This window comes from Vidua chalybeata, chromosome 1 (genome assembly GCF_026979565.1).
Source record: "Vidua chalybeata isolate OUT-0048 chromosome 1, bVidCha1 merged haplotype, whole genome shotgun sequence".
Classification (NCBI taxonomy): domain Eukaryota; kingdom Metazoa; phylum Chordata; class Aves; order Passeriformes; family Viduidae; genus Vidua; species Vidua chalybeata.
In genome coordinates, this window is record NC_071530.1 from 906,585 (window position 1) to 931,504 (window position 24,920).

A 24,920-nucleotide genomic window follows, 5' to 3' on the forward strand; every position below is an offset into this window, starting at 1 on the left:
TGAGCCATCCTACCAGCCATGTCCATGGGTTTGAAGCACAGGTCCCTCTCCTCTGCTGACCAGGAGTCGTTGCGATCCAGGAACTCCTTGTAGGACATCTTCTCATCCATTATTTCTCCTGGGAATACTGACATGGGAGAAGAAAATGGCCCAGTCAAAAGCCATATATTGAAATATTTAAAATGGATCGTTGCACCATGTGACATTTGGATGGGAATCCCCAGGTAACAGGGATTGGCAGCCAAACCAGAGACCATAACATTCATTTTTGACTGGTTTGATCCAGCTCTTCAAATACCAGACACAGAGTAATGGGGATTTCTGTGTCCTGAGGCACATGTAAGATCAAGAACTCACATGGAAGTGCTGTCCTGGTCCAAGGCCTCCAGCTGTACAAAAGGAACAAAACCATAAGTCCTGAGGCTTTAAACAGGACAAACTCAGTGGAAAGGTTCAAAATTAATACCCAGACTAATGACTTTTAGCTTTATTTCCATTTTAAGGAGGCCTAAATTTGTCAGTTCTTCTGAGGATAACATTAGAGTTTTAAAGTGGTTCCACTTTCTTCTGGAAAGAAACACAGAAATATTTACAGGGACTCCTCTCATCCCTCATACAACATTCTCTACATCTCCTTATGCTTTTAAAATGTTTACCTTCACTTAGGCTGACAATACCTGCAAACCTGGAGCTCAGGAGATGAAATTCATCACAAAATATCCCTGGATATAACCCTTAATTCAGTGCAAAACTGCAGTTACTAAAAACAACCCCAATGTTAAGGCACAGAAGGACCAGAAGGGAAGAATTCATTAAAAACACGACCCTGGTCTGTAGAACAACAACCTGGAGGTGTCAGGTGGGCTGAGAGCTCACAGCAAGGTGGGCAGAGATAATAATAATAATAATAATAATAATAATAATAACAATAAACAACATCAACAACAACAATGTGATTGAGAAAAAATAAGATGAAGAATGGCTTTTGTGGGGCTTGGAGTTTGTTTTACATCATAAAACAAGGAAAGGTCACTGGTACAAATCATCAGTGGGCTCAACAGTTTGCTCAGAGTTTAGGTTTAGAGGAGCAGGAGGGGATTCCTTGGAGTTTGAAACATGTCCAAACCTCTGATCAGAGGTAAATATTAAATATGACTTCTCATTAATCACAGAAATATTTAATAATAATTGAAACAAGAGTTTAAATTATAACACATTCTATAATAATATAAAACATAGGATAATTTATGTTATATATGTTATAATTAAATGTAACATAAATATATAGCATATATTATATAGCATATACACTATATCTATAATATATACATTATATATATTCTATAATATATTTTCTATGTTTTCATGCACATTATACTTTATATTATAAAACACATTTTATCATGCATAGCTTATGTATTTTCATGTGTTTTATATTATATGCCTATACATGATATAATTTTATCTACCTGTAAATACATGTAAATTATGTATGATACATTATTCTATACATATTTTTATTTATATATACACACAGACAGACAGACAGACACACACATATATATATATAAATGCATATATGTAATGACTAATACAAATAATGTAAATATTACTTCCAGTCAGGCTCTGGAGCTCCAAGTGCCGCTGTGTCCCCAGGGTGTGGCCTTGTGAGCTGAGGGCTGTGTGACACTCCCTGAGTGTGTGACACTGTGTTTGTGTGTGTGACACTGTGTGTGTGTGTGTGTGTGACACTGTGTGTATGACACTCCCTATGTGTGTGTGACATTGTGTGTGTGTGACACTCGCTGTGTGTGACACTGTGACACTCCCTGTGTGTGTGTGACACTCCCTGTGTGTGTGTGACATTGTGTGTGTGTGTGTGACACTGTGTGTGTGACACTCCCTGTGTGTGTGTGACATTGTGTGTGTGTGTGTGACACTGTGTGTGTGTGTGACACTGTGTGTGTGACACTCCCTGTGTGTGTGTGACACTGTGTGTGTGTGACACTGTGTGTGTGACACTCCCTGTGTGTGTGTGACATTGTGTGTGTGTGTGTGACACTGTGTGTGTGTGTGACACTGTGTGTGTGACACTCCCTGTGTGTGACACTCCCTGTGTGTGTGTGACATTGTGTGTGTGTGTGTGTGTGACATTGTGTGTGTGTGACATTGTGTGTGTGTGACACTCCCTGTGTGTGTGTGACACTGTGTGTGTGTGACACTGTGTGTGTGACACTCCCTGTGTGTGTGTGACACTCCCTGTGTGTGTGTGACATTGTGTGTGTGTGTGTGACACTGTGCGTGTGACACTCCCTGGTGTGTCCCCTTTGTTTCCCCATTCCCAGCTGATCCCAGGCCAGGCAGGAGCTTCCCAGGGTTTAGGTCCCTCTGAGGGTGACATGGAGGGATGGCACGTGCTCAGGGACACGGTGGTGCTGGCACCTTGTCCCCAGTGTCACCCTGGGCGGGAGCAGGACACGAGCTCTGCCTGCCCCTGTCCCAAAATTCCCACCTGGGTGTCCCAGAGCAGCACCCACCCAGCCCAGCAGGAGCTCCCAGGTGCAGAACAGATCCTAGAGAGATGCTGGTCCAAGGAAACACAAATAAAATGGAATTTTTACACTTACACACGCTGGGAAAGCCAGACTGGGAATGAAAGGGGAATTGCAGGGAGCACAACACTCCCACCCCTTGTCTCCCAGGAGAACAGGACCCTGAGCAGCCCTGCCCTGATCCCATCCACCCCGAGCAGCCCTGCAGCCCTGTCCTGATCCCATCCCTGTCCCGATCCCATCTATGTGAGCAGATACTGCAGCCCTGTCCTGATCCCATCTCTGCCCCGATCCCGTCCCTGCCCTGAGCAGCCCTGCAGCCTTGTCCTGATCCCATCCCTGCCCTGATCCCATCTATGTGAGCAGATACTGCAGCCCTGTCCTGATCCCATCTCTGCCCCGATCCCGTCCCTGCCCTGAGCAGCCCTGCAGCCCTGTCCTGATCCCATCTATCCTGAGCAGCCCTGCCCCGATCCCGTCCCTGCCACGATCCCATCCACCCCGAGCAGCCCTGCAGCCCTGCCCCGATCCCGTCCCTGCCACGATCCCGTCTCTGCCCTGATCCCATCCATCCTGAGCAGCCCTGTCCTGATCCCATCCTGCCCTGATCCCATCCCTGCCCTGATCCCATCCATCCTGAGCAGTCCTGTCCTGATCCCATCCATCCTGAGCAGTCCTGTCCTGATCCCATCCATCCTGAGCAGTCCTGTCCTGATCCCATCCCTGCCCCGATCCCATCCCTGCCCCGATCCCATCCCTGCCCTGATCCCATCCATCCTGAGCAGTCCTGTCCTGATCCCATCCCTGCCCCGATCCCATCCCTGCCCCGATCCCATCCCTGCCCCGATCCCATCCCTGCCCTGATCCCATCCATCCTGAGCAGTCCTGTCCTGATCCCATCCTGTCCTGATCCCATCCCTGCCCTGATCCCATCCCTGCCCTGATCCCGTCCCTGCAGCCCCAGCAGCAGGGCTTGGCACGGGCTCGCTGCTTTCCTGCCAGAGCTCTGAGCTTTTATTCTGCTCCGTGACTCCGTGTGCCGTGGCTGACTCCAGCAGGGGCACACAGCAGTTCCCAGGCAGGGTGACACCACCTCTGCCTGCCCCTGATGAAGGACAGGGGACCTGGGGGAAAACCCAGCCTGGGCAACACTGTCCGAGCTTGGAGCAGCTAAAAGCCTGATCATTTCAGGAGAAAAATTTGATTAATATTTTTATTTGATAATATAAGGTAATTTTGGTACTATTTTATTTAGCTTTGCAAAGTGCTTTGCAGATAAAGTGCCACTGCAATGTGTCAAGAGACATTATTATTATTTACCATTATTTGTAGTACAGAACACCAAGGGATTTAATTAGATTCCATTGTAAATTCCTCTAGACAGGAGCCTGTCATTCGTGTGTCTATAAAACTATTTAAAGCAAAAAAAAAAAAGAAGACACTAAAAGTCCTTGACAGTGTGAGGAAGAGCCTGGGAGCAGTTAAAACATTCAAGAACTTCTTCAAAGATGATATTATGGTATTATGACATTAACAGAGTGCTGGGTTGGACCCACACTGAGGCTGATGGAGAGCACCCACTGCTTGAACTCTGAATATTTGAAACAAATATATCGTTAACACTAAAAATATATTGGCATATTGCCACGATTAAAGGTTTCACAGGGAAGAACATAAAATTAGGGTCAGAAAGGTAAACCTGAAGAAACCCCTCCACTTGGGGGGGGTTTAGTAGCCAGGTAGTGTTCATACCTTTCAATACAGAGGGGAACCACACCCAGGGCTGGAGAAGGAGGGAGCAGCAGGAGACAAAAGGAATTGTGATGGGAAATATTTCCATTCGACATCAGATGAAACCAAGTTGAGCAAAACTCAGTCAGTGTTTGCAAGCCCTGAGCTGCAGCAAAGCCCCAGAGCTGGCTGGAAGCTGGATCAGGAGCAGCTGGGAGCTGCCTCTGCCAAATCCTTCCCAATGCAAACCCAAGACTGGAATATTCTTCACACAATATTTTCATAACAGATGCAAATAAAAAACCCAAACCAGGCGGTGCTTCCCAGCAGGAATCCTGGTGCAAGGAGGGATGCAGGCAGCTCTGGAGCAGGGAGAGGAGAGCAGGGCCAGCCACAGGGACAAGCCTGGAGCAGCCACCCCTTCCCTGGGCCAGCCAGGACCCAGCTACTCCTGCCAGAGCCAGGACAACAAAGATTTCTGGATCACAGTCACCATCAGCAAACCCCCTCAGCTATTCCCAAAATGCTTCCCAAGTTATGTGCCATGAAGTGGACACTTCCAGCTTATTTGTTGTCCCCACCCCATCCCAATATTCAGTTTCCCCTTATCAAACCTGGAACACAAAACGTGATCTCAGATTTCCCAAGGACTGGGAAAAGAGGATTTTTCAGTTCCAAACCCAAGCTCCCCAAACACACATTCTGCCTCTGACCTACCAACAAAAGATACAAAACAACAAAAAGGAGAAGCCAAGCTCTTCCAAGACACAGTGCTGCCAGTGCCTGTGAATGTGCAGCAGCAGCAGATAATGCACTCCACGCAAAATGCAAATCTGACAGATCCCACAGACCTGTAAAGCAATTTTAGCAAGTATTAAAGCTGGCTGATAGCTGAAAATCCGGTTACGAGCCCTGATAATATAAACCAATGTAGGATTAGAGCTTACAAAGTCTTGCTTAAAGGAAAAAAGACCGTTAACAACGTACTTACAAAGCAAACTTGCTTCTGAAAGGAAAAACAAGGATCCCATGCAAGCAGCACCTTCCGTGCCCTGCTCCCAGGGCAGGATGAGGGTGGAACGTTCAGCAGGGCTGCTGACAGCGTGGAATTGTTTGTTTGATCATCTCTCTGCTCAGGTCAGTGCGGTCACATCACCCAATTCACAGCTAATCCAGCCAAGAGTGCCTTTGTGGCCACCTACCCCCGTGCCCAGGCTGGGAGCTGGGAGCTGGGGCAGGACACGCTCCCGGAGCTGCTGGCACACAGGACACCCCAGGGAATGTCCAGCCAGGGGCTCTCTGAGCACAGGATTACCCTCTAAAGCCTTTGCCCTGCAGGAGATGCTAATCTTGGCAGGTCACAGGCCAGACCTCCAGCTCGGGGTTAAGGAGCTTCAAAATTACTGAGTGAGCAGCCAGGAGAGGGCCCTGCCAGCAGGGAAAATGGGGAAAGGGAGGCTTGGGAGCTCCAGTCCTGCAGTGGATCCCAAAGGGAATCTGCCCAGATCACCCTGGGATGGGGAGGCACAGTTGGTCTTGCTGGAATCACCAAAGAGCGGCAGTTTTATCAGCCACACCAATCAATTCCCATCAGCCTCACAGGGAATGAAAGTCCCCCCCAGACACATCCCCCTCTGCAGGGTGTGGGATCTGCAGCCTTAAAAAGGAGCTTCAGAATCAGAGCCATGGAATGGTTTGGGCTGGAAGGGACCTCAAAGCCATCCAGTGCCAGCCCTGTCATGGCAGGGACACCTCCCACTGTCCCAGGCTGCTCCAAGTGTCCAACCTGGCCTTGGGCACTGCCAGGGGTGCAGGGGCAGCCCCAGCTGCTCTGGGCACCCTGTGCCAGGGCCTCAGCCCCCTCTCAGCAAAGAATTTCCTCTTAATAAACAATCTAAATGTACCTTCCTTCAGCTAAAGCCATTCCCTGTGTCCTGTCCCTCCATGCCTTGTCCCCAGTCCCTCTCCAGCTCTCCTGGAGCCCCTTCAGGGTCCAAGGTCTCCCTGGAGCCTTTCCTTCTCCAGACTGGATGTTGTAAGGATTCCACACGAGGTTTAGGTTGTTTTGGGAGTGCTTGGTGCCCGTGTGAGGAACTGTCTGTGCTCAGGACATTTATTACCAGAAGCAGCTTCTAATTCCCATCTGAGGGATTCACAAGAACTTTGCCTGCATGTCCTGTCTGATTTTCAGGCACACACCCCTTCAATCTGCTGCCCAGTGGTGTTGTACAGGATGGAATCTACCTGCAACATCAGGTAAAAACCCCAACAGGCAGCCAAGGCATTCCAGGGTCTCCTTCCCTTGCTCAGGACATTATTTCCAGACATTCTTCACGGTAAGGGAAGCAAAGGTTTCCCCTGAAAGGTCACAGGGCACCTCCCCCAAGATGCTCAGGCTCTCCTTGTGCCTGCTGGCTTTAGAGTAAACATGGAGTATCCTGCAAGAATATCTCTTCAATGCTTTATTATCAGCCTCATCATTTTGTAAAATAAAATACTGTCTAGCTCAGTTCAGAGAGAAGGGTCTGAAAATCCCCACGAGCGAGTTTTGCAGACAAGCTTCACTAATCCCCAAAATCTAAGGGATAAGCACAGACAGGAACTACATGGAAAAAGATGTCACCCAACCACCCAAAGGGAGGCTGCACATTTTTATCCAAGGGGATAAGAGCTCAAGATTCCAAGAAGTTTTTGCATTTAATGAATATCTAAGGCACTAAGCTGGCAGCCCTGATGGAGGACAGCTCACCCAGAGCAGAGCTGTCAGAGCTGGTTACTCCCTCCTTTTCCTCCTGGCAAAGTGAAATGCAGCAGTTCCATCCTGCTGAGAACTGCAATCTGAGGGGACAGGACACTGGGCAGGGTGGCCACAGAGGCTGTGCAGTGTCCAGCCCTGGGCAAACTCCAAACCCAGCTGGGCAGAGCACGAGCAGAGTCCGCTTGCCCTGCTCTGGGCAAAGGTGCTGGCCTTAGGATGGCAGAGGTTCCTCCAGCCTGCTGAGCCCTCACAGGCTCCTCAGACCCAGCTTTCTGCAGAAAAGACATTTCTGTCCTTGCAGGAGAGGAAAGTTTAACTCCCAGGAGCCAGTGCTGGCTGAGATTACACAAAATACTTTAATTTCATAGAATATCAGAATGGTCTGGGCTGGAAGGGACCTTAAAGATCATCTCATTCCAACCTTCCACTATCCCAGGCTGCTCCAAGCCCCATCAAACCTGGCCTTGGACACTTCCAGGGATCCAGGGGCAGCCACAGCTGCTCTGGGAATTTTATCCCAGCCCCTTCCCACCCTCCCAGGCAGGAATTCCTCCCCAGTATCCCATCCACCCCCGCCCTCTGGCACTGGGAACCCAGTCCCCCTTTCCCTGGCACTCTCAAATTCCTGCAATGAGAAGCAAATTAAATTCCACCACTGACCTGGATGGGAAGAAGATTATCAGGAATCTATGAAATGCCCTCAAGAAACTGCAGGGCATTTCAGAGGGTGCTGACAGTTCCAGAAGGGTTTTACTGCTTTCCCTCTGAGATTCCATGAGGTTACATAACCCTGAATGCTAAAAGGGCCCCGTGCCTACGACTGTCAGAACCACTGTCTCCAAACTTCAGAGATGCAAAGTCAGGAACTTAAAAGTTCAACACAAGGTTCATGTTCTGCCTTGTAAAAAAATCTACAAGGAAAAAAAAATGCAGTTGCTACAGTTTCTTGTTCAGCTTTTTTCCCTTCTTCTCCTTCCCAGAGGGAATTTTCAGCAGCAATTGCTTTGTCATGGATTGGGAGGTGGAACCATAGAGGTGCAGAGAGCTCCCAACTCCCAGCTCTGCTCTAAGTGCTCCCTGTTTGTCCTGCTGCCCCTGCTCCCCACTGGGAACATCAGCTGCTCAGGGAGTGAGGAATCCTGAGCACTGCCCAGATTTATTCCTCCCAGCCTCCTCACCTGGAGCCACCCTGCACAGACTCATCTGTTAATAACAAAGGCACCTGAAGCTCTGTTTTTAAACAAAAAGCTCACTAAAGACTTATTTCCACTGCATTGCAAATACACCAGGTGTTGGGAGCTGGAGAGGGACTGGGGACAAGGGATGGATGGACAGGACACAGGGAATGGTTCCCACTGCCAGAGGGCAGGGATGGATGGGAGATTGGGAAGAATTCCTGCTGGGAGGGTGGGGAGAGGCTGGGACAAAATTCCCAGAGCACCTGTGGCTGCCCCTGGGTCCCTGAAGTGTCCAGGGCCAGGCTGGAAGGGACTTGGAGCTCCTGGGATAGTGGAAGTGTCCCAGCTTGGACTTTTTGTTTGGTTTTTCTCAGCCAAGTTCAACTGAGACACTGCACAACTGAGACACTTCTCCTGTTTCACTTGGGGTTCCTTCCTAAAGCCAGGAGCCTTGTGCACATCCTTGGCAGGGAATATTTCAACCCACAGCCAGGCAAAACCCCCCAGACCTGCTCAGCAGGCCCAGTGTGAGGTGCAGGTGATGCAGAGAACATCTCCTGTGGCAAGCCCAGGGCAGCAATGCCAGGGCTGAGGCAGCTGAATCCCTGCCCCACTGCCTGGCCCTGCATCCTGCCTCAGAACTGGGGAGAACCCATAGGAAGGTCTGGGGGCACCCTGCCAGGCTGCCTTGCCTGAAACACAGGAATAACATCAATTCTGAGGCAAAAGAACCATAGTGAGGAGTGGGCACAGGAGGCATGTCCAGACCCCACTGTGCTGGCACGGGAAGAGCCCCAGAGATCCCAGAATTCTGCAATCATCCAGGCTGGAAAAGCCCTCCAAGGCCACGGAGCCCAGCTGTGCCCCATCCCCACCTTGTCCCCAGCCCAGAGCTCTGAGTGCCACCTCCAGGTGCTCCTGGGACACCTCCAGGGATGGGCACTCCAAATCTCCTTGGGCAGTTCCAAGGTCTGAGCACCCTTTCCATGGAGAAATTCCTGCTGCTGTCCCCCTGAGCTCCCCTGGCCCAGCCTGAGGCCGTTCCCTCTGCTCCTGTCCCTGTTCCCTGGAGCAGAGCCTGACCCCCCCGGCTGTCCCCTCCTGTCAGGAGCTGTGCAGAGCCACAGGGTCCCCCCTGAGCCCCCTTTTCTCCAGGCTGAGCTGTGAGCACCAGCTGGACTCTCCTCCTCCCTGTGCCAGCCTGGCCACAGCTCCTGAGCAGGAGATCCCAGAGCCATGAGCACACGGGGCTGGGGGTGATGTGACAAAGATCCTGAGGGACAAAACCTCGGTGTAAAACAAGGATCACCTGAGCTTCCATGAACAATCCCACCGAGCTGTGCTGCTTGAATGCCCTACAGAAGGCTCCTGAGTCCCAGAGCAGCCTAGCAGGAGCCCCAAGGAGTTTTGGGGGAAGTGCAGCCCTCCCTGGCCGGTGCCAGCCCCGGCAGGGCAGCGTGTCCCCTGAGCTGGCACCACACAGCAGTGACAGTGCAGTCTGCAGAGCTGTCAGCCCTCCTTCTGAGCAGGGAAAGGCAATTTCCCCTGAAAGGGCTGTTACCAAATTTAAACTGCTCCCTCCTGATTCAGGGAATGCTCCAGTTCAAACTGCAGCTCCTCAGGGGGGGCAGAGGCTGGAGCAGAGCTCGGGCTGCTGAGGAGCCTGCCCGTGCTCCACGTTAAGGCAGGGTCAGGAGGAGGGCAGGACTGAGAGCAGCAGCCCAGCACAAGGGCACAGGCAGCAGGAGGGAGCCAGCACCAGGACTCCTTCAGCAAAGGTCACTGCTGAGCTCGATCCCTTTCACACAGGGACGCAGGGACACAGGAACTGTCACCCTGCAGGGCCTTTCAGGGCAGGCAGGTCTGGAAGTTCCTTTCCCCCAGGAAAATCGAAGCAGTTTCTAGGACAGGGACACAGATCACCTCTAAGGCTCTGGAGAAGGGGGATGGGATGAGCAAACATTACCAGAGACTCACCACACCCACACAGGGAACCCAAGGGTCTGAAGGTGAGCAGGAGCAGCTGTGAGCTGGAGAATGTGCTCTGGTCCCTCCAGGTGTGTGGTGACTCCCGGGGGCTCAGGAGCAGAAGACTGGCACAGGGTACCCAGAGAAGTTGTGGATTTCAGTCCCTGGACATGTCCCTGGCCAGGCTGGACAGGGCTTGGAGCAGCCTGGGACAGTGCAAGGTGTCCCTGCCCATGGGTGGAACCCTGGAAGGTCCCTTCCCACCCACACCATGCCATGATTCTGTGCTTCTACTCTTGCTCAGCAAGAGGCCCAGGAATACCCTCCAGTCCAGCTGAGATTTTGGGCTGGTACCAGACACAGTTCAGGGAATCCTGAGCTGCAGCCTGGGCTGATGCCAACACCTGCAGAGGGTTCAGGACACCACAAACACAGAGCAGCAGCCAAACCACCATCTGCTGCCAGTCTGCACACAGGACTGGGACTTGCAAAGTGCCTCCTGCTCCCAGGAAACCCAAGAGCCACAGAGTGAATTAAAAAAAAAAAAATACCTGAGGAATAAAAAGTCAGCAAAATTGCAAAAAGAAAATATCCCCTACTTCCCACTGATGATGATCTGGTACCACAAACCTTCCCTAAGCTTTATCCTTCTGAGACCCAAGCACATTAACCATAAAGAGTAAAGCTGCAGATTTCTCTTCAGCTGAACACAAAGCACTCCTTTATCTTTAGATCCTAAGGCAGCCCAGGGCTGCTCCTCCTGCTGTGCCCACAGCAGACAGACCAAGCCAGCTCTGTTCTCTTGGTGGGAATTTGTTACCTGAGCTGTCCTCCCAAGGGTCAGGCAGACAGCACACGTTCCCCATGTCCCCAGAGCTGCCCAGCCAGGCCCTGCTGGAGCAGTGCCCAGCTCCCATCACCCCAGCAGGACACGGCCACGCTCCCCGTGCTGGCTGCTGCAAACCCCAAATCCTCCCCTGGCACCATCCAAGAGCCAAAGTCTTCTCTTTTAAGTGCAATCAGGGCCAGAGGAGAAAACAAAAAGAGGTAAAAGCAGCACTTACAGTCTCTGCTGGGGATCACGAGCTCCAAGTGTGCTCCTTGGAGAGTCAATATTTACAGAACCACAAAGAAGAACAAGGTCCACACAGCAGCTCACTTGACCCACTAACAGCACTTTGCAGGAGCTATTCCTCGGGCTGAGGAGGGCACAAAATTCTGACTCTTCTCAAAACTTACAGCAGATAAAACACATGAAAAAACCATCTTCACTGCACCATGCTGTAGCTACGCCTTGCCTGCTGCCTCCTCACACTTTCATCACTCCAGCTGGCTCTTTCTGGCTATGTCATTACTTGTTCTGGTATCTTTTCATGAAATAGGTTACACATTAATAATGCTTCACACCCGTAGCCCAGGGTGGTGCCTGCCCTCTCCATTACCTGGGAACACCCAGCCCCATCCCTGAGCTTCCCTGGGTCCTGCTCCCCGGCCTGGATGGAGCCTGTGCTCCTTATCAAATGATAACAACCAGAACTAAAGCAGGCAAAGGGCTGAACCCTGCAGCCTCCTGTGCATCACTTTCCCCTCCAGCTCCGTTAACAGTTTTCTTCCAGCCTTCTCTTATCTCTAACAAAGTGGAAATCCTCTTCTTTTGACTTGTGCACTTCAGTGCTTGTAAATCACTGTGCACCATAATCTGGGCAGTTCTTAAATCTCTCCAGCTCTAAGTCCTCGCTTCCATTTTTATTAATTTCCTCCTTTTTTCCAGACTCTTAAAAGCATTTGACACAGCCTCCTTGGAAATGGCCTGTGAGTGTCTTTCCTATCCATACAAATCACTTCCCTCCATTAGTTTTTTAGCACTTCACCTTCCCAACAGGTTTAACTCTTGCCATCCCTGAATGCCAAGATGAGTTAAAATTTATTGCCCTTTTCTCCCTCCTGCTCATGTTTTTATTGCCTAAAAACAGCCAATCCTATCATATCCTTGTTTCCCACCTTTCCTCATCCTGCTGTCCTCAGGGAAGCCATGCAGCAGCTCCATGATTAACCCTTCTCCAGGTTCAAAACATCCCAACTCTTCAGCTCAGGTTGGGGGCCAACACTTCTCCCCAAGAGCTGTCAGTGAGGGAGCCCCTCTGAGGCCAAGGAATGAATTCTAAATATGTGAGGAGTGTGGGAACTCTGGAACACATCCCCATACTCCTGCCTCACCTTCCCCACACGGAACCAGGAATTCCAGCCTGGATTTCCAGCATTTGATTGCTGCTTGGATGCAAAATACTTCATTTCTTTTGACCTACATATTTTGGCACTTTCACTCTGCCTCACATGAGATGGAGAGGAGCCATTCAGAAGTGACAGTATTTACTGTCACCCTTGAAACACACAAATACACACACACATCTATCTCTATATACTCAATATGTATTTTTTCTCCTCCTTCCTGGATCCCATCTGTGGGTGCACGACCACAACACCCCCCCCCCCCACATGCTTGTTGTGCAGAATGAGATGGTGATAATGGAAATAAGGGCTTAAAATAGCAGCTTTCCCTTCAGCACTCGAGTGCTGTTTGTTTGTGGCTGTGATTCCAGCATCCCTGCTCACACACATCACCCTGACCTACTTTCAGCTTTCCCAATCCCGTGGCACAGGCAGCGAGCTCACAGGAGGAATCAGAAGCAGTCAGGAGAAATCTCTCTGCCACGTTTGTAATAGAGTTTTATGGCCATTAATTCCAGCTAGTGTCAAACTAATGACACGAGGGACATCAAAGCATGAAGGCATTTACATAATACCAGAAGAATCTACAATTCTATTACTGTTTATTCAGGCAGCTGCTGCTTGAGAACGAGGAAGATGACACGCTGTCTGTGCTCTTTTGAAATCATTCTAATTTACAGCCCTGCAGAAAGGCAGCCAGTTTTCTAGGAATTCTTTAATTCCTCACTAAGGAGTCTCTGATGTTTTGAAATAAACCCTGCCAATTTTATTTTCCTCTGAAAATCTAGGAAATAAAGTGCTGTCATTCCTGTGGACGAGCCCTGAGAGACTCAACCTGGCATCTGAGGGAGCAGCTCACCTCAAAGCAGGAATGTTCCACGGGACCTCCCACCTGGCCACCACAGACATGGGATGGAAGGGAAAAAAAAGTGAATTATTGCTCGGATCCGTGCTCTGGTACTGAACTGTCTCACCTAGATGGAGCTGACAGCGCAGGCGGCGCCGCGGTTTGACGGTGACACGAGAGGACATTTCCAGGGTTCTGGGAGCTGCTCCCAGCTCTGCTCACCCTGCAGGGCTCAGCCAGCCCAGACGTGTCCCCTGGCTCGGGCTGGGCTTGGGGACAGCACAGCAGAGCACACAGAGTGTCACCTTCAATGCCAGCCCCGTGCCCCAGGCGGGGACGAGACGGTGCCACCGACACCGCTGGGACAGGGAGGAGGCTGCAGGAAGGGTCTGGGTACAGGGCAGCTGTGGGTGACTCCAAAGGACACCAACAAGGGACAAAACCCTCAGTTCCTGCCCTCCAGGTCCCTTTGGGGTATGGCTTGAAACTGGAATTCACCACCAAACAGATGAGCAAGGAGAGCAGAACCCCTGAATGGTTTGGGTGTGCAGGGACCTTCAGGATCATCCAGTGCCACCTGGGCAGGGACACCTCCCACTGTCCCAGGGTGCCCCAAGCCCTGTCCAGCCTGGCCTTGGACACTTCAGGGATCCAGGGGCAGCCACAGCTGCTCTGAGAATTCCATCCCAGTCCCTCCCCATCCTCCCAGCCAGGAATTCCTTCCCAGTATCCCACCTGGCAGTGGAAGCCATTCCCTGTGTCCTGTCCCTCCATCCTTGTCCCAAGTCCCTTTTCAGCTTTTCCAAAGCCCCTTTAGGCCCTGCTGAACCTCTGGTTGTCTTCAATTCATGGAGGTTTAATGCTGAAACCTGATTTTAGCAGGACTGGAGACACCCCTGAGACAGAAAAGTAGCACAAGACTCAGAAGGTAAAAATCTGATGTGACCCCTGTGAGCAGCAATTCTAAAGTCACCACAAGAAACACAACTGTCAGTTGAAACCACTCATCAGCTCATTTAGATATATATATTTATGTGTTTTTAACTGAGAGTCTGGCCAGGTAAATCTCAATTTCCTCAACTCTCAGCTACAAAATGGGGCAACTCTACTTTGGATCTTTCCATGACTATCAGGTTCCCATTCCTGTTGAATCTGAGATTGTCTTTGGAAGAACACAGAGCTGCACAAAACTACCTGAAACTTTCAGTGATGCACACAAAATTGCAGACTTTTTTTTTTAAGCAGAATCAGTAATTTTGGTTGTGAGATTGAGACATGGAGCCCCTAAAATATTGCAAAACTGCCCATGAGTGACATTTTGAAAGAGCAGTTTGCATCACTGGCAAACAGGAGAGTGTTAATGTAGGAGATGGAACATCACAGATTTCCCAGGCAAAGCATGGAAGAAGGCTTGACGAAGCTGAAAGCAAAGTATTTTTATCTGTAGCCAGGGGAAATGTTAGGGAAAGTGGAGACACAAGGAAATGACACAAAGGTAAATAAAGAGTTGGCTAAGTGACAAGTGGCAAGGCAATGTCAAAAGGGGAATTCTCTTCCTGGAGGAACATAACCAGTTATGAGAGTGTGAAGATCAGGATCCAAAACAAGCCTTGCTCAATGTTTTCATTTTTAATCCTAGAAATCAAAAACTTCTGATGAAATGAAGTTAAAAGTATCTTTTCTCAGATAAAATATTCAGCCTGCACATCTCAGGACTCAGCTGAGCAGCCCAATTTCTGTTACCTGTGTGTGCTGGAGGAACAGATCAGATGCTGCTGCCCAGTGATCAGAACCTCCCTGGAGTTTGATGATCCCTGGGTTTCCCTCCCAATCCAGGATCTTCTGATTTTATGACTTCTCTTAGATTCTACTCCCCAGCCCAGCACTGGGATGGGAGATTTGGAAGCACAAAAAGCTGGGCCCCAATTAAGGCAGAATTGGTGGCATCCTAAGAGCCACCATCCCTTCTCCTGTGCCAATGCCATGAACAGGGAATGCCACAGGGCCACCAGTGTCCTGCTGGCAAACACTGCCACACCCCTGCTCCTGCTGCTCCCACTGCCAGGGCTGCCTTGGGAAGAAACCATTTTAATGGTTGGCTCAGGAAACCTGAGCTCTGCTCCCAGCCTTCCCACTAACTCACCACGACCACCAGCAAGTCCCAATTTTCCTCCTGGAGCTGGGAAATGGCCACATAACATGGTCAGCTTTAATCTGCATGGGTAAAAAAGGACTCCAGAAGAATGAAATGTTGCTTTTCAGTCCTTCAGTCATCTCTGAGGGAGCTCCCAGCCTTCTGAAATCCAAGTCACTGCTGAATCCCCAGGAGCTCAGGGAGAACAGGGAAAGACAGTGAGTTTGGCCAGGCTGGTTTTTCAGGGAGCCAGACCAAACTGAGGGCATGGAAAATCACACTTCACAGAATCACAGAATATCCTGAGCTGGAAGGGACCCACGAGGGTCCTCAAAGGCCAGCTCCTGGCCCTGCACAGGTTGAATTTGTTACAGAGAGTCACAGGAAATTCTCTTTGAGAAGAGACAGATCAAACCTCTGCAGCTTCACAGCTCCTGCCAGGAGGGGACAGCCAGGGGGGTCAGGCTCTGCTCCCAGGGAACAGCGACAGGAGGAGAGGGAACAGCCTCAGGCTGGGCCAGGGGAGGTCAGGGTGGACACCAGCAGGAATTTCCCCATGGAAAGGCTGCTCAGGCCTTGGCAGGGGCTGCCCAGGGAGATTTGCAGTGCCCATCCCTGGAGGTGTCACCTGGAGGTGGCACTCAGAGCTCTGGGCTGGGGACAATTTGGGCACAGCTGGGACTCCATGACCTTGGAGCTCTTTTCCAACCTCAACAATTCCATGATTCAGTCAGATGCAGTGTGCTCTCACTGCAAGGAAGGAGGTTAAACAGCATCCTCAGTTATGTGGCAGAACAAAATCAAACATCCCTCCCAGATATTTTTTGGGGGTGGTGAACTGTGTTTTGCTCATGTCCCACAGTCTCCTGTCACTTCTGTGCCTTGCCAAGTCACTTCTAATTCCAGAGGTGCCTCCAGCATCAATTGTCCACAGAAACAGCCACAGCCCTGAAGTTCCAGAACTGTTCCCAAGGGAGCTGTTAATCCTGCACTGTTTAGCAGCCATTGATAAATGCCAAGAGAAACAGGGATCCTGCCTGGTCACCTCCAGGAAGGGGCTGCTTCTGCCTTCCACTGCTGCCAAAATGAAGGGACAGGTTTATGGGAAAAGCCTCATTCTCCAACACACAGAAATCCCAATCCCACCTCGGGAAGGAGCAGCTCCAGGTGAGGAGGGAGCAGCTCAGCCATGCTGAGGTGAGCTTTTACCCACCAAATGGAAAATCAGGAGCACACACTTAGCAAAAGCATCCAACCCAGCATTTGCACCATTTCCAAGGGCAGGGTGAGCCTGGCTTGCAGAGTTATCCCACGGGAGAGGAGACTGCTCCAAAGGGACCAGGCACAGCTCCCTGGGCTGGGAGAGGATGGGGATGCTGAGCATTTCAGTTGTGTAACTCCAGAAAGCAGCGAAGCTTTCCTGATCTGATGCTCAGCAGGAACTCAGGAAGGTTTTATGCCACACTTGCCAAAAGCCAGAGTGTTTCAGACACACCAACTCCACACAAGGTGTACTCAGTATTTCATGGTTCAGAGCTGGAAACCAGCTGCAGAAATTGCACCAAAATAGCAGCAAAAAGGGGAGATTACTGCTGAGGATAAATGTAATTTCTATTTCAGGGACTTGCTCATGCAGGACTAAGAGAGCTGGAGTTGTCCAAAGCTCTCTCCAGGGAGAGGGAGCTCTCTGCAGTTCTGTGGAGTTTAAGGAGGAGGCACCACAGCCTTGCTCAGCATTTCTGAGCTTCCCTTTGCTCAGCCCCTCCAAAGCTGCCCCTGCTCCGAGGTGTAGATCTGCTCTCAGCCCAACCACCAAAGAGCTCCTGAGCAGCTTCACAGCATCCTTAACTATAAAATTTTCTTTTTCCAAAAAAAAAAAGGTCCCATTAATCCAAGATTACCCCGGTGCCAACCCACCCCGAAAGGAGAACGCTCGATAACAACAGCTGGGGTGCAGCTAGAAAAGATAAAATGCACAATATAATCAGCCTTACCCTATTTGCAGTGATGGGACTGAACTGGAAGAAGATTAAAGAGCTCAGGCCTCCGAGGGAGCCACGAGCAGAGGCAGGATTAGGGAAGTTTCCTATGCCCAGGTTGGATTTAGCCTGTGTCACACGACCTCTCAAAGCCACCCCAGCACACGACGCTTCCCAAAGGTTTTGTAAGCAGGATAAACCCCCATCAAATCCGTTCTTACAAGCAGAACCCCAGCTCTAGAGGAGGAATAAAAGGTGGGGAAGGAAAGCTGAAAAGGGAGAGCCTGGTGGGAGGGGAGCAGCACTCCAGGCCCAGCCCCACCTTGCCGGGGGTGCTGCTGCAGAGCGGCGCCGATGGAGCTCCTGCTGGGAATGGGATCCTGCACTGGGAATGGGATCCTGCACTGGGAATGGGATCCTGCAGCTCCCAGACCTCCTCCCAGCCCTGCAGGAGATGGCTGAAGCCCTGCCGAGTTCATCCCTGCTCTTCCTGCTGTCAGCCCACGAGCTGATCCCGACAGCTCCAAGGGAAATATTTACCCAAGTGATGGAAGGCAGAGATTATCTCCCATTGTGAAGCCAAACCATGAACCCCACCTAGCAAAAAGGTGATGATAAAGGGTTTAGACTAAGCTTTCTTTTTTGTCTTTTACAGTGCTGCTGTTTATTTTCCTTTGACAAGCCTCTCATTGAAATTCCCTACGTTTAATCTGAAGGATCACTGCAAAGACTCCCCACAAGCTACTGGAATAAGCAAGGGAATAAACATGATGTTGTTTTAAGCACTGAAGAAAGGAGGGAGGGAAAAGTATTTTTTTGAGCTGCAGTTAAGTTCCAGAGAGACAAATTAAAGGCAAATTGGGAAATGTAAGTGCAGGATAAGAGCAGGGCTCTGGATGAGGAGCAGTGAGGATGAGGAGCCCTTGTCTGCAGCACTGAGTCTCTGTCTCTCTCCTGCCCGCCTCAAACCCTCCTGAAAACACCAAGAGTTTAAAAAGGCTGCCTCATTACGTGCCCAGAAACATTCCAGCTCCACAGAAACACGGTTCAGAGAAATGACAAGTCAGTTTTGTGTGAAGGCTGACGAGCTCAAAAGGATGGGCAGAGAAAAGGGCTCACATTTTCCAGGAGGTCCCAGCCTGCACAGTTCTGCAGCACCTCCCCAACAAGGTGGTTTAAGTGCACTAACAACACATTAAATCCAAGCTACAAGCTCCAAAGTTCATGGCTTGAATATTTTAAGTCCCAGCTACTTGGTCAGGAAATTCAAGCCTTGGAGGACCCCATTAATTCACCCAGCTGTCAGATCCTTGCTGGAACAACTCCTGAGCACGCTGCAAAACAGAAAGGGTTTGTATTCCCAGTTTTTAAACCTCTCTAAGCCTCCCTGTTAAGCTTTTAATAGACTTCTCGACATATGTATGACTTCATTATAATCCTTTTAATTTCCTATTCAATGAGCCAAGTCAGGGACATCCCACCTCTGAAGCAAAGGCTGAAACAAAAAAAGAGAAAAGCCAAGCAGCAGGTTGGTGGGGAAGCACCATCTGAGAGAGAGCCAGCATGAAATCAGCATTTGGCAGACAGAAAAGGTCCCTGCTTTCCTTGTGGCCCCCAGAGGAGCTCCCAGGGCATTCCCAGGGCTGCAGCAGCTCCAACACTCACTGTCCTGTGGGGACACACAGTGACACAGGGACAGCACAGTGCTGCCTTCCTGGGAAACCTGCACCCCAACCCCAGCTTCTGCACCCCTCATCCCAGAGCTGTTTCTCATCCCAACACCACAGATCCCAGGATGGTTTGGGGTGGGAGGGATCTGAAGCTCATCCTGTTCCACCCCTGCCATGGCAGGGACACCTCCCACTGTCCCAGGTGCTCCAAGCCCTCTCCAGCCTGGCCTTGGGCACTTCCAGGGATGCAGGGGCAGCCCCAGCTGCTCTGTCTGTAATTCCCAGTGTTTATCAGCACTTCAACACCTGGGAAATTTCTTTATGCTCTTTGAACAGCTCAGGAGTAGCTCAGGAGCTCAGATTGTGCAGCTGCTCAGCTCCTGAGCAGCAGGAAGCCACAAATTCCTCATCTGAAAGAGCAGCAGGACCTGCAGAGAAAACCCTCATCCCCCACTGCCCCTGCAGGAGCTGGGGAAGCTCCACATTCCCTGGAAGAGCTTCTGTCCCCCCCCAGGGCCAGGGACAGAGAGCCCCAGCTGTCACATCACCTCCCCATCCACCTTCCCCCAAAACAAGCACCCCAAAGCTCAGGGAGGCTCACAGAAACCTCTGAGTCACAGAGGAACTCAGCAAAGCTGCTGAATTATTCACTTGGCTGCTGTTTTTAGACTGGAGCCACGGGAAACGTGAACTCCCCAGCAGTGAGCATGGCTGGATGCACCCCCTCTGAGGAGCCTGAAAAGCTCTGTCTTAAAACCAGGAAGGACAAAAGCCTCTGTAAATAAAAACTTGCACCAAGAGGGAAATACACAGGCAGGTAAAAGAGGAAAGCCAGTAGAAAAGTGCTAATTGGAAGAACACACCTGTAGCTGCCCTATTTACCAAATGCTACACAGAATAAACAGATTTGGGGATGGTTTTGTTGGGTTTTTTTGGGGGTTGGGGAGGTTTTTAAATTGTTTTCTCCCACAAATCTTTGTCCTCAGGGCTCTCCATCCCTTCATTCCCAGCCTGGATCTGTGGTTGGGATTGTCCCAACCCAGGTGCAGAACTTTGCCCTTGGCCAGGCTGAGCCTCCTGAGGTTGGCACAGTCCCACTTCTCCAGGCTGGCCTGACAGCTTAAGCTTTACCTTTCATATTTTCCAGATTCTGTATTTAGTTCTTTATTTATAAAAATTATTATTATCATCATTATCATCATTATTATTATTATACTCTGAACACCATATATTATTATTTGTATTGTTGTTATTATTATACTCTGAACACCATATAAACTGTTAGTAAGTTCAGTCAGACAAAACCATCCTTTTCCAGCCCCAGAACCAAGGACACCTTTACAGCTTCAGGCCCAAAAAATGCAAACAACAGTGAATTGAGGAGAGCAGTCTGGGAAGATAGGGCTTCATAACCTGAAGCTGTAATTGGCCAATTAACCCCAATATGGGAATGGACCAAAACTTATAAAAATATGAAAACTCACAACTTGGAGTCCATCTTGGGTGTAGCCTCAGCCAGGCTCTTGTACTGCCCAAGGTGCATCCTTTGAAGGCCTTTTTAATCAATCCCTGCTTTATTCCTTTAACACTGCCCAGCCTCTGTTCTGGGGAGCCTCTCCAGGTCCCTGTGGGTGCCCCATCCCCTCCCTGCAGCTGTGACAGCGCCCAGAGCTCGGTGTCACCAGCAGAGAGCCTGGGGTGCCCCAGCCCCACTGACAGGAGGCTGGACAGTGCTGGTGCCACCCCTGAGTGTCCCTCTTGTCACTGCTCTGCCCTGACACCGAGCCAGTGACCACAAGTGAGTGTGACCACCCAGCCCCTTCCTCACCCACCGAGTGCTCCACCCAGGAAATCCCTGTCCCTCCACTTTGGGGACGAGGACGTCGTGTGGGACAGAGTGGAATGCTCTGCACAACATCCTTGTCTTTGAGGGACAGGTTTTCCAGCCTCTGCCAGGCAGCAAAGGACTGCAGTTGCAGCCATTTCCCCTTCCAGCAGTGCCAGCAGAGCAGCTGAGCCAGAACATTCCCTGCAGGAATCAGCCCTGGCTGGCAGCAGGACCCCGGAGACTCCCAGCACACAACAACTCGGGAGGGGTTAGTTTGAGATGTTTATTAGGGAGATTTATTCCACAGCAGTTACAGCTTCACATCATACAGAGCATTGGAATTAATAATTCAGCATCAGGAGCGACAACAGACAGGCGTGGAAGCACAGGGATGTTAGAGCACAGGACAGGTACAGCATCAGCTCCAGGGCTGCAGGAGAGCAGGAGATCTGAGCAGAGGAACACTCCTGTGCCTCCCTGCTCGTGGGGCTGCACAGGGACACCCCACACCGAGCTCTCAGCGGGACACAGGGATGTTTTCCAGGAGGGACAGAAGATCCAGCACTCTGCACAGACCCCCCCCCCGTTCCCTGCATCCCCAGGATCCCACCCCAGCACACCCAGAGCTGCAGGAGCATCAGCCCAGCCCCACAGCACAGCTCCCCTGTGCCCACAGCTCCCTGCACATCAGTGACCCCGTGGCACTTCAGATACAAACAGGGGGTACAAACATGGGGTGGAGCATGGGATGGATGATCCATGTTTGCAGCGGGGACAGCCAGACCCTGGGCTGGAGGAGCTGCCCCTGCCCTGCCCCATCCATCACTGGGGCTCCCAGGATGGGCAGCTGCTCCCAAAACTCCTCTGCCTGCCTCACTCTGGCTACAAGGCCCTCTGGCCAAGACTTTAAAGCATTGCTGCCTTTCAGTGAAGTAAAGCATCTGTGGGAAGTGGGCAAAGTCTCACGTTCAGGTAACCTGAAACCTTCCATAATTCAATCCGAAAATATTTCATATTTCCATATTTCAATCTGAAGTTTCCTTCCCTACTTCTACGGTTTTTGGGAAGGAGTATGACAGCAAAGCCACTCCCTAAGGCAGGAATTTGGGCTGACTGTTTTCCTTCATCCTCCCAGTTATGGCAAGGGCTTGGACCCCAAAATGCACCCCTCAGACACCAGTCTTATATTATTTATTCTCTACTTCTAGGGCACAAGAGTTAAGCCCACTTAAGGCAAAAGGTGAGAAAGAACAATTGAGGAGCCAAGTTAAACTGATGCTGCCTTGCTTCAAAATCACATTTAGAAAAAAATAATAGCTACGAAAAGGTCTTTGAAAAGAAAGCCAAGAAGGCAAGAATCTCCTTTTATGGGCACAGACACCAAAATCCCAAAGGAAAGCACAATGTGAAGGACTCACAGGTTGGAACTGATCTCAGGTCTTTCCCAGCTCCCATGATGCTGTGAACCTGATGGGGTTGGGAGGGAAGAGCCCAGTTTGGGCACTGGGAGCCTCCAGGAGCTTTCCCAGAAACAACAACTGTGCACCCGGGAGGAGCAGCAGCCCCTGCTGGGAGCTGGCACCACAAGGACATCAGCTCCTAAGGAGGCCTCAGGGGGGGCAAGGAGGGGTAAACTGGCACCAAAATGGGGAGAAAAGCGCCGGGTCCTGGCACAGGGCAGTGCCCAGGCTGTGACTCAGCGCTGGCACCGCCGCCCGCCCGCGAGCATGTGAGGCCTCACTGGGGATCAACAGCAAAGCAAGGCTGCCTCTGCCTGGGGGAGATGCCCAAAGCTGCTCTGCTGGCACTGGCACAGCCCTGACAGTGCCCATTCCAGCTGGGACATCCCCTAAATCCTGGCTGCAGCGGGGACAGGGCTGCAGTGGGTACCAGGGGGCAGCTGCCAGCCACTCCCCCCCACAACAAGGAAATGCCATTTTTAGGCAAGTGAAGCTCTTAGCTCTTGTTTTGGGCAGTTCAGCCTCAGGCTGCATTTGGGTTCAACTAAATCCCTTCCATCAGGTGTTGCAGGCCAAGTTGCAGGCTGAGCTCCAGCACAGGATTCTCCTCACCCAAAACATTCCTCTCCCTCGCCTCCCAGAGCCAAGCTGAGCCTGTCTCAGGCAAAACCCTGCCTTCCCTCTCTAATTATCTCCTCCTTTCATGCTTTGTTTCATCTACCATGGAAAAATGAGCACTTCTGTCTTTGGAAAGCTTTGCAGCTCTGTGGAGCCAGTGGGAATCCCACTGGCCATGCCCCTGTAGCTCTGGTTTAGGTTAAACCAGGCCTGCTCCTTCTGCTGCTGCTGGGAATTGTCAGGATTATTTCAGCACAATTTCACAACTCAGTGCTTTTGTTTCCCTCAGTTTTAGCAGGGACAGATTATTTCTCATGGCAGGTAAAATCCCATCCAAGGCTGTCATTCCTCACAGGAAGCCAGAGGTGTGAAGTTAAAAAAAGGCAATTTCCTTCCTTACTTCTACGGTTTTTGGGAAGGAGCATGACACCAAAGCCACTCCCTAGGGCAGGAATTTGGGGCTGGCTGTTTTCCTTCATCCTCCCAGTAATGGCAAGGGCTTGGACCCCAAAATGCACCCCTCAGACACCAGAGCTGATCCACCTGTACCTCAGGACACTTGGTTTTCCCTGATCTGTTTCTCACATCTACAAAGTGCTGAGATGATCTGAACCCACCCGTTTGGAAGAGAACAACACTGTTAGAGACCAGACCCTCATGTGAGAGGGTCTCAAAGCAGCAAGGAGCAAGGCAGGTACTCTAAAAGGCTGTGGTGAGTGTGGGGAGAAGGGAAGGGAGCTGCAGTCATGGTGGACCCATCCACTATGGAAGCACAACTGGAAATTTCAAACCTTCTCTTATCGAGCACCATGAAAACGGAGAGAAATTAAATTTGAAGGTGATCAAACCAAAAATGGAGCTGTGGTCGTGATTTCAAACCAGAGGCACAGTGCAGTTCCAAAGCAGGGTGCACTTTTGTGCTTACACAGAGAGAGGAAGGTTTCAACAAGCACTGCAGAGCACAGGGAGGAGGAGCAGGATGGAGCCACCCTTTGGTTCTTCTACAGCCAAGTCCAAGGAGGTAAAGCAAGAGCTCTGTAAAATGCTGCAGATTTTAGAAGTGTAATGGCAGGTAGAAAAGGACACTGGTCTCGTGTCAGTGGCAGCCCCAGTGTTAGGAGACAGTCTAGGCTTCTAGGAGGAGAAAATAGAAGAGAGGAAAAGAAGTAGGAGAGGGAAAGGGGATGGGGAAGGGGGCAAGAAAGCGCAAGTCGTTAGTAAACATCACCATGGAGCAGCACTGCACAACACCCAACACCTCATCAGTGCAGCCAGGAGATTTGCCAGAAGCCAGGGGACAGACACACACACAGCTCTGCTCTCAGGGGTGGCTGCAGGGCTGTCACCTGTCACCACACGGAGCCACCGTGGGCAGGGCCAGCCACCGCCGGTGACAGGCACAGGGGAGCAGCGCCTCAGGAGCACAATTTGCACCGAAAGCAGGGAATTTCTGTGAGCCACTGGTGGCTGACAGAATTGCCAGCAGGAGGGGAAGCCCAGCCAGGGGAAGTGTGAGCATCCAGCAGGAACACTTCCCTAGGGAGCTTCTCACCTGCCAGCAAGAGCATGGACAGCACCTTGGGCAAGAGGCATATCCAGATCAACCATGTGATCACCCCAATGGATTTCCTTCCAGAAATTTGGCTGGGTTTTATTTTTAACTGCATATTTCCTTTGAACTCTAGGCAAATATCCTGCAATAAAGAGCTGCAAATTACACATGAAGTTTTGGTTCTAAACCTGCTGTTGGTTTGACTAAGGCCTCCCTGGCCTTTGCCTGGTGGAGGTGAGCAGTGAGCTGCCTCCCTGAGCTGCAGGGATTCCAGAGCAGCACTGAATTCCCTGCTCCCAGCCCTGCATCCCCAGGAACTCTGCTCCAGCCTCTCCATTTCTCCTTTTAAGGAAGAACAGGATCAGCAGCAGGATTCCAGGGGATGTGCCCAGCACCCAGAGCTCCCCTCTGCAGCT

General features: G+C 50.8%; 1 protein-coding gene across 8 annotated transcripts in view; it reads right to left on the reverse strand.

The window, feature by feature from the left end:
• Positions 1–24,920, reverse strand: part of MAP4 (microtubule associated protein 4) — a 148,839-nt gene that overhangs the window by 65,583 nt on the left and 58,336 nt on the right. For all 8 annotated transcript variants that reach the window (XM_053936453.1, XM_053936445.1, XM_053936469.1 and 5 more), the window contains one exon: positions 14–127. In XM_053936453.1, coding sequence (XP_053792428.1) covers positions 14–127 — 114 coding nt within the window. The remainder of the gene's footprint in view (positions 1–13; positions 128–24,920) is intronic.